Source organism: Diadema setosum, chromosome 10 (genome assembly GCF_964275005.1).
Source record: "Diadema setosum chromosome 10, eeDiaSeto1, whole genome shotgun sequence".
Lineage (NCBI taxonomy): Eukaryota > Metazoa > Echinodermata > Echinoidea > Diadematoida > Diadematidae > Diadema > Diadema setosum.
Window position 1 is genome coordinate 21,318,767 of NC_092694.1, and position 10,322 is coordinate 21,329,088.

General features: G+C 37.9%; 1 protein-coding gene across 1 annotated transcript; it reads right to left on the reverse strand.

Annotated features, from left to right (window-relative positions):
* Nucleotides 1–259: 259 nt before the first annotated feature.
* Nucleotides 260–9,427, reverse strand: LOC140234330 (ras-related protein Rab-8-like). Its single transcript, XM_072314390.1, has 5 exons — nucleotides 9,277–9,427; nucleotides 5,346–5,545; nucleotides 4,144–4,233; nucleotides 3,446–3,556; nucleotides 260–672 (listed from the first exon to the last, which is right to left on the reverse strand). Exons 1-5 carry the CDS (start codon nucleotides 9,425–9,427, stop codon nucleotides 574–576), a joined length of 651 nt encoding a protein of 216 aa, XP_072170491.1. The 3' UTR covers nucleotides 260–573.
* Nucleotides 9,428–10,322: the final 895 nt, after the last annotated feature.

Consider the following 10,322-nt stretch of genomic DNA (forward strand, 5'->3'; position numbering starts at 1 on the left):
GGAATATGCACATCTGCCAAACGATTAAAAACAAAACACCATTTAAAATACAAGATAAGCAGCAACTTTCCGTTGCACGATGAATTTCCACTGTTGGAGTTCAGCTATTCAGAGTCTTAATGCTTTTTCCGAGACTGTTTTTTTGTGGTGGAGATAGGAAAATCCTCTCAATATCCATTCTTGAAAAGACGCGACAGCGAAAGAAGCCATACAATTGTCTACTTCCTTGCCATGGAGATCGCTACTAAATGTCATCAACATAAAACCACACATACACAACGGTTGTATAAACACAATCTCCTTGGCTGATAAAAACACTGAAGACCATTTCAGCAAAAGTCACCAACAGTTTACTGGTCACAGTCATGTATCGTGTACAATCTGGCGTTCTTGTTTATCCGCCGCCGATGCCTCGGCAAACTTCCGAAGAGTATGATCTGCATTTGCAGCTGAAATGCGTCATGTTCTTGTTGTCGTTGTTGCCCTTTATGTTTTGTCCCAATATCGTGAAAGGGTGACCTGGGAGCATAGTTCATTGACTTCCATTTTGTCAGTCAAAATGTACCAGATATGTCAGCATGGGCAGCTTGACTTCTTTTTCTCTTCCGTTGGAACATTCCCATTCATTCTCTGAATCTCCACCGTCTCCACCGTCTCGGCATTTTTCAATCTCTGCAGAACCGAATGGTAGCAAAGAGAAACGTGACAAATTGTGATTAGAATATTGGAGTGCTGTTTCAGCTAAATTCATTGCAATATAGTCGGTGTGGATTAGGACTCCTATATGCCATGGAATCGACCAACATGTACCACTGAGCTAGCTCCATTGTCATAATTAGAATATGCTTGCGTGAAGGCATACCTGCATGAATGCTCCTTTAACCACCCTGAATTTGTTTAGAATTTCTTCCCCCTTTTCACGTGTCGAAGTTGCAATAACACAATATTTCGTGCCAGTTCAGTGAACATTGTGAGCGTGTCTTTTAATTGGGTAAATTACTGTGACCCTGCACAGATATTGTAGGTACCAAGACAATGAATAATACTAGACATTATGAGTTTACGCCTTTGTCAACAGTTGATAGTGTCTGTATAGTGTCCTTGAGTACAAAAAAAAAATAAATGTTTTCTTAAACTGCTGTTACATTTTTTTTTTTTGTCTGGGTTGTTCCACGTTTGTGTGTGTATGTGTGTTTTTACATGCGATTATGGGGATACGAAAAGATGCATTTTTACGAGGAATACATTACTGTAGTATATCATCCTGGGTTGTTACACGGAGAATCTAAGTCGATCTTAAAAGTTAAGATCCGACTCAGAATGTTATGGATATGTCACTGGTTTCCCTGTATCAGGTTTTAACCCGTTCAGGACGGACTGATTTTGCTACAACACGCGTTTCCCATAGACCATTGCCCGAGTATACCACTTGGGACTCGTATTCTTAAGGATCCACTTCAAATTGTCATCAAAATTTACAGAAAAATTCTTTGTCACTTATTTCATCTTGTGTATCAATGGCTGCATGTACAAGTCTCAATCTATTTTTCAATTGGAAGTTAGAACACCATTGCAGACACATACATCAAACCGCATAGGCCTAATTCCAAGTCGATCGTACAATTTATATTCTTCGTACAACACTCCTCTAGATGTTCTATTGTCACGTCAACCTTAGAATGCCACCAGACTGAATTAAGAGTAATACGAGTAGCATCTGTTTGTGACGTCATAGCACAGTTTTTCTATGGGAAGCATAATGGGGTAACCTTTGTCATTATTATCAGGAATGCTGCCGCTGAAAGTATATCGTACTGCCACATATAGGCCTACCGTATAAGACCCGGAATCCAGGGAAAGTAACACATAATTCTTTAAATTTTTAGGATTGGCACTTATAATGACCTATGACTTTTTGACAAAGACAGGAGGAAAAGATTAATGATCTATGTATATAACAAAATACCTCATTGTGAAATAGCACATTCTGTGTATGGCGATGTGATATACACTAAGTGATATGATCGACTATCGCGTGTTTTCCATTTCGAAGCTTTAAACACATTTCAAAAGGATACGCCTCACATTCTCATACATTAATTCAATATTTCTAAACGTATTTTTTTTTCAGTATATACAAAAATAAGCCATATTTTGTCAGATTAGATGACCCTGAATTATTCAAAAATTATGTATATATGGTGAAACATGTCCTTTCTTTTCACAAATCACGCATTTTATGCACTTGACATGCAGTGTACAGAGTCAGGTTTAATGTGAGGGTCTTTAAACGAACATGGAGCTAATCAAATGGCACATTTCCAGGAAATACGTCTTTTGTGGCCATCATATCCTTTGAATAGATATTGTAGAAGAGTCCTCAGTCAATCCGAGAGGACGAATCCTTACATAATTACTGTTATCGTTCATATCTAACCCAGGTATCCAACCAGCGAGGATTTAGGTAAACTTGAACAAGCATCAATATATCGATCGATTGAGAATACTGACCAATGGACCGAATGGATTGAAACGACGGGACAAATAGTGTAAAGGGAACCTTGGAACAAAATAATAGTGTCACACTGCTCGAGTTTCAGCCAACATTGTTTGGTTTGACGGATAAGCTGAAGGGACGACCTACAATGGGATTTAAGGTTTTGACACAATGGAAGATCAGAGCCACTTAAACACAAATCAGACTTTGAACAGGTCTGTGGTCTTCTGGTGGGCATTATTTTCAGATATTTTTCCTGACAAATTTGCTCTCAGCCAACCACATGTAAGGATTTCCATAGCTTATAACAGTTTGTCAGAAGAAAAAAAGAAATATCTGACAAAACGGTTAATGAAATGCCCCCGAGGTCTCCATGCTGCCGTACCAACACGTGATCTGAATTGTCTTCAAAATTGTATAATTCTCGCTATGACATCCATTACTTGACGAATTCATGAAACTCCTCGTCTTGAAGAAAAGCTTTAAAAATCATGTCCAGGTCATTCCTCTTAAGCACATTAATGCTCATTGAATGGATGGATCTATAATATTATTGATTTCTTCTATTTTACAATCAAAGCAATGCACATATAGTGTAGGCCTATCGTTGTGGATTCATTGCAGCTATCATAGAAGAATGAATGGCTATGCCATAAAATAGAAGCAGCAATTTATTATTATTTTTTCCATGGGGATGGCAAGGAAACATGGATCCTAACCGCACACAAACAAGAATAATCGGGGATGCTGCTTCAAAAATCGCTCTTGTGTAAACATCAAGTGAAACGGTTAATTGCTGCTGAACAGAGTGGTGACAACAGCGAGAATCAGAATCGAGTTATCGACAACTCGACTTTAAAATGAATACAAACTGCTATTTTGTTTTTTTTTTGGGGGGGGGGGTCTTTTTTTTTACTTTAAAGAAAATGCAAACTGCAGAATCTATACCTCTTTTTCTTGCTCCATGAGTAGTCTGGCTAGGTACTCGAAGGCCTCTACCACGTTTTGGTTGGTGACTGCACTGGCTTCGAAGTGCTTTAACCCGTGCTCCTTTGCAAACTGCAAAAAAAGAAAATAATAAACAGCGGTGCGTCATGTAAGTCACAAAACTACTAATTAAGGACGTTGCTATTGTCTGTCTTCAGACGGGCAATAATGCTCGTAGCAGTTGTCAAGTTTGAAGGCTTTGCTCAGATTATCCCAAGCCTTGCTATACATGAAGAACTTGTAAACAAAAAGTTATTTGTAAAAGCGTTTACCGTGGCAATAACAGCCAGAAAACAACCTATAAGGTGTGATGATTCAATACAATCATAACAACTGTAAATCTTTCAAATGTCCTTATAAGACTAGGAGGCTGGTTTAGGAAAGAGAAGATGGGCCCTATACTGATTTTGTGTGGATACTATTTGTCAACGAAGTGATGGTATAGGCCTAATCATAACGGTCTCGTATATAGGACAAGATTAAAAAAAAGTCTTCATTTTCCTCTCTTTTTTTTTTTTTTTGTCTAACCGTTATAACAAAGCCTCCTTTGAAATAAAAAGACCATGTGCGAAAAAGGGGAATTTACCCGCTTAACCAGTAGGTGTATTAACCTCTATAGTTGTGTACCGTAAGGTCATTTGAACGGATATGTGACTGACCTCTTCCCCGGCCTGTCGGCTGACGGAGCGCTCCTCTTCCACATCACACTTGTTTCCAACCAGAATCACTTTGACGTTTTCAGGGGCGTACTGTATGACATAAAAGTGATAAAAGGAATAGCATTGAACATCATGTCAAAATATGAAGCAAGTCGGTCAAGGAATGTTTTTCTCTTTTCACTCTGGTCATACTTATTCTGGTGCTCGTGCGACCGGAAGAAACGTAAGGACAAATTTCTAATACCCGTCCATTGTCAAGTGAGTCCGCTCTGTCATTGAGTGACTCGAAAATTGCATGCAGTTCGAATGTAACATAACGTCTGCAAATGGTTGAGTGATTAAGCAGAGAGCATATCCCATGAAGTGAAGAACTATGGAAGTTATTTATTTCTGACAGAAATATTTTATCTGAACAAATTAGTAGGCTATTTACAGCAGCACAACTTAAAGGAGACCTCCGGATGATTTTCAAATTTTTACATTTGAACATATATAAATTAGTTATACTGGGTACAGAGTTTCAGGATTTATAATGATTGGGATACAAAATAGGAATGTTTTCGAAGTTTATAACAAATTGCAATGAACAAGGATGATGACATGGCAGCCTCACCATAAGAATGCATGAGATGTGGCTGAAGGAGGCAGCTCAAAAGAAGAAGGCATGCATAGATTACACACAGGTGAGCTTGCAAGCACGCGGTATTGTAATGGAATGACACTGCTACATTTCTGAGATAATATGTGAGGCTCCTATGTCATCATCTTTGTTCAGTGTAATTTGTTTAAGGTTTTTGAAAGTACTGTTTCTCTGCTCAAGAACCACAATAAATTCTACAAATCTATACATGAAGCTGTTGATTTATGTACTACATGATGTGAAATTATGAAAATCGTCCGGAATGCCCCTTTAATCCAGGTTGAATAATACTTTCGTGAATAGAGCATTGTATCAGATTACGATGTGAATAAGAGACAGCATGCATGATACCTTATTTTGTTGATGCTTACACAAAATTTCTATTTCTTTAAGTGACACATGGAATAATCTCTGAATCTAACTTACATGGTAAGATATGAACTATAAAACTTTCTTTACCCGTTTGTTTGTACTGTCAAGTATATACCTCGAGATTTCACTTTCCTGAAAGTATAGAGATCACAGGAATGTTAAATTACGAATGCCTGATAATGTCGCTCACCATGCCAACATCTCCTAGCCAATCGGAGAGTGTGCTGAACGAATCTTCCGCTGTGACGTCATAGACGAGCACTACGCCAGCTGCACCGCGGTAATAGGCCTGGGTCATGGACCGGAACCGCTCCTGACCGGAGGTATCCCATAGTTGTAACCGCATTTCTTCTCTATCTAGCACCATGGTTCGGATCTTAAAATCGAGTCCTATAAACAAAGAAAACAGAGAAGTGAAGACGAGTCACGGCAGTCTAAGAGTGATTATTAATCACTAGTCATGTATACAACCATATATTTTTATTTTTTTTTTTTGGGGGGGGGGGCCTTATTCTCGCTCAATGAATGTATGCATAACTGAATGTGAAATCAAATGAAAATGAAAAACTCAAAGTCTCGTGACACTTCATAAGTTATGGTAGTATATACTTTGTATAACGTATTCATACCACGCATGTTCGAAATACCATTGGTCAAAATATTACATTTTGTCATCTTTTTTCAAACTAGGAACAAATTTCGTTGATGTAGAGAGCTTTGGAGATAGATGATTTATGATCACAACACATCCTGTATTCTTCGTTAAAGGTACTGTTTATCATGCCGGGTGCCGGGAAAGATTATGTGTGTTCTAGTATTAAGAAAAGAAATGATGATGGCTTCAATGTCCCTAGCCACGTAATTGCCGCTTTGACATATATAGATCTATCTCCAAACTGCAATTAATAAATCGTATCTACATTAGGACAAGCTGTATATACTATTCTTTTTTGTAATGTGAGCTATGATAGGAGTGTATTTAGTATCATCATTTTTTTATCGACTGCACTCGTTGCTCTTTGCCCATTGATTCTGTACTGTGCTTGAGGAAGCAAAGACCCACTTGAATTACTTCCAGTTTCGATTTGACCTTAGTTAGCGAAGCCTTCAGCAACTCTACGGATTAATAGCGAGTTCATTCAGCTAATTAGCTTAATGTGCCAACAAGGAGTCATGTTTGTCGACCGCGATATCAACGCAAGGCAACGTTGAGATATAATAATGGGCAGGGTCGCGCAGCAGTTATACAAAGGCTCAAGATTTGCCTACTTTCTGATGTTTTCTGAGTAATGACGTACCGTCGCAAAAGCATTGTAGTACATGTAGTGCAGAAACAATGCACCGCGGGTCAGTCGTGGAATGATAATTTGTTTCAATGGCCTTCAGAATCGAACAATAATTTATTGCATTTATCTCGCGATGAGAGTTATGCCATTCGTCAGTTATGAGTTATGACATTAGACGATAACAATACATTGCTTTATTAATTTTCTTTTTCAATTGAGTATAGTTTATTTATTCATAGTACCTACTTCAACCTCTAGCCATTCTTTAATGGCCCCGTGTCTGGTAAACATTCTTAGCACGCAGGACAACTAAAGAAACACATCTTAAATGGATTAAAAGGCTCTACAAGGATATTTCATTTGTTTTAAACGCAGAGCATATACTCTTGTCTATGTGTAAGTTCCATTACCAAAAATCGGTTAGTCTAATTATGTTTCAGAATACGTTTGCAGCTGTACTTTTTTGGCTTGCTTGATATAGGAATATAGATGATCACTTGATATATCTATGAAGTATGACAAAGACTGCTGAAAGTAATGACGCAAACTACAAACAGATTATAGATCCTAGGTATTTTACAGATATTCATTCGGATATTTCAAATTCTATTAGTATTTCATTGTTGCAATCGTATTACTACATAAATATCATCATCATCATTAAATCATGTTTCATAACTGCAAACAGTACCATTGTCATTATTCTATCTGAAATCTGTAAATGTCAACATTATCATTCTTATTCTTATTATCATTGTTATGACCACTATTATCAAAATTGTCATAACTAGTTTGTTTTTAGTATCAACTTCATTGCCATAAGTCATTATCACATTCTTATCACCATCTAAGATATGGACGCATCGACATATTTATGATCGTTTCCATCAACATTACTATAATCGTCACTTAGAATGCTCAGGTATAAATGATAGTCGTAACATCGTATCACACTGAACCCAGCTTCAACTCACATGCTGAGGAGTTAAAGGTCGCACATGATATCTCCTCTCTCTCTCTCTCTCTCTGGGTCAGATATCTTATCATAATTATCAACATTATTTGTGAAGCCGCGGGGGGTCATTGCTCTAAGAGTGAGTAAATGATTAGGCTAAGGATAAAGTGTGTAATTCAGTGTGTAAGAAAAGACACTGAGCAATGACCAAACGCTGTGATGTCCTGCATGCGACATTAAAGATTTCTCTGTTAAATTATTTTGTGTGTGTCTATTCTCCATTGCGGGCTTTTATTTGGTTTCTTTAGATGGTATTTACGATCCAAAAGATTTTATGACCTTACCTGTCCCTCTGACCCTGACCCTGACCCTGCTATTTATTGATAAAGCATTATGTTGCTGTTGGAGTTGTTTCTAACATATACAGTAAGTTAAATTCTTAAAAACGTAATGGAAATAATCGATCTAATACCACTGCGATAGGCTGAAGTTGAAACGGAACTGTCCCGTCTCCCTGTATAGTGAAAATAGGATGCTCGGAGTAGAGACAGAAAAAAGGGAAAGAAAGAATCTACAGCCAATTACAGAGTGTTTAACAATAGAAAGACTTTCTACACTATTATGCCCACATTATTGAACCCCCGTTATAACTTTGCAGGTATGATAATCCTCAGTATCCTCAACAATTCGAATAAACATTACAATACGTTAGAGTCCTCCTCATCAGTGAAAAGGATACCGCAATCTGAAATATAACAAATACCACACTATTCCTTTCAATCATTATACCAGTACACAAGTCCTGAAAACAATGCAGGCCTTACCCAACGTAAACTATATACAGAGCGAATCAATGTCGGCCAAGCATATTGTTTATATGTTTTTGTTGTGTTCGGGTTTGTTTGTTGTTGTTTTTTTTTGTGACAAAGGGTAGGTATACATCACGAGACGTCCGTTAAAAAAAAAAGGGGGTTATTTGGCTCGTTTGTGAGCTCTGATTATACCTCCTGATTTCCTGCAAACAAGGATTTGGCCTCAATCAATAGAATTTCTGAACACAACAGTGTTATCCTTGTTCTTTGACACAATTCTTTTTCCCCAAATGACCTTATATGAGTTCTTCGTCTAGTTTGTCGATGAATTTTCCTTGCTGTGTTATGTGACGCTTGGTCGATAATGCCTGACGGTGACTAAAATGCAGTGAATTACACGGTTACTACCACAAATCAAGTTTTGATTCAAAGACAATAGATTCACGGAATTTAGTTATTATTCTAGAGAGTACGCGCCAAAAGATTTGAAAAGAACTTAGAATTCGTCATGTTCGTTGTCCAGACTGCAGCGTAACAAGACGACAAACATAACAGCTTAGCTGCCCCTCCCCCTTCCTTGTTGACTTTCTGGCAGAAAAAAAAAAGTATTTGAAATCTCTGCAAGACTGGAATGCTCTTGTCTCTCTTTGGCCATTGTCCTTTGATACAATATACGTCTCCTTTTTGCAAATTGCAGACAACACTGTCGTGTAACACCGGAAAGGAGTTGCCATTATTCATTAATGTAACTTAACCTTTGTAAAGACGCCATCATAATTCAAACATTGTCATCAGCAGTATGTAATTGACAGTCTGAAATTGGTAAACCCGTTTAGATTATACACTTTACCAACCCATTCCCTTCAACAGCCATTTCTTTCATGAGAATGCATCCAAAGAGTACAGTAGACAGTACGAGATGTTTTATAATTATACACTCTGTAATTACCGATGGTTACTTGTCAGTGGCTTTTTTTTTAGATCTTGGTTAGAAATATCAAAGATATCCATGATACTTCGCAAGTGAAGCTTATCGAGCTTTAACACCAGCGGTGAATTTAGGCCTACCTAGCGTTGCCTTGCTGTTTGTTGGGAAGTCTCCCTCCACGTATCGCCTCAACAGACATGTCTTGCCGACACTGCTTCCCCCGATCAGCAGAATCTTGTAGGATGGGCCGGACGTCTCCCGGTTGAGGGCACCCTTCTCACTCATTCCCATCTTGCACTGCGCTCAAATTGGCGGACGGTGATTAGATCAAATTAATGAAAAAAAAAAGTATACTCGGACGATGAGACTGCCCTTGATATCGACCATTCGTGCTTTATAATGATGTCCACATTCGATAATTGCACGAGTACTGGAACCCGTCAAGAGAAGAATACCGAAGTCAGGTTATGTCGTCAGGTTTTTAGCTGTTAAAGAAGCAGCGGAAAAGGAAACACAGGACATGATGATTTAAAAACAAGCAAACAACAAACTTTTTGCAATATTGGAAGCATTTTTGGAAGCAGGTTTGAAATATATGAAGCATACGGAAACATGTTGAGTCATCTTTTGAAAATATATAAAAACTAGAAACGTCGCTACGGCGACTGGTATGCCTCCGCCATAATGCATGGTTTTCCTAATAGGTCTACAGTACAGTGTCTTGACAATGTGTGATGACAGTTTCACACAATTGGCAAAATATTAAAATGACAGGTTTGCCACAAATGTGCTGAATGTTCACTTTCCTAGAACTAGGTTCAATTGGATGAATGATTAAAACGTCAGAGTGCAGGTATTTGGGGAACTGATGATTTTTACTTGACTTTTGACCCTTTTATAAGTTTATGCATTGAGTAATTTTCAAGGTATTGAGAAAAATTATAATTTCAATATCAAATGGTAAAATAGTATTATCTAAACCTGCCCTTTGACCTTTGACCTCACAGTTCCAAAGAGAATCACTGTTAGGTAGAACATGCATAAATATGTAAGTTTCATGATGATACCTTGAGTTACTTTCGAGATATGGAGGAAAAGGTGCAATTTAGCACTTTCACCTGACCTTTGACCTTTTGACCTTTGGGCAAGAAACTTCCCACAGAATATATATTGGGTAATACATGCA

Coding starts and splice junctions, on each gene's coding strand:
- LOC140234330 (XM_072314390.1), bottom strand. CDS start 9,427: ATGGGAATGAGTGAGAAGGGTGCCCTCAACCGGGAGACGTCCGGCCCA. Junction 5,546..9,276: donor AAACAGCAAGGCAACGCTAG/GTAGGCCTAAAT, acceptor CTTTGTTTATAG/GACTCGATTTTAAGATCCGA. Junction 3,557..4,143: donor GCCGACAGGCCGGGGAAGAG/GTCAGTCACATA, acceptor CTTTTTTTGCAG/TTTGCAAAGGAGCACGGGTT.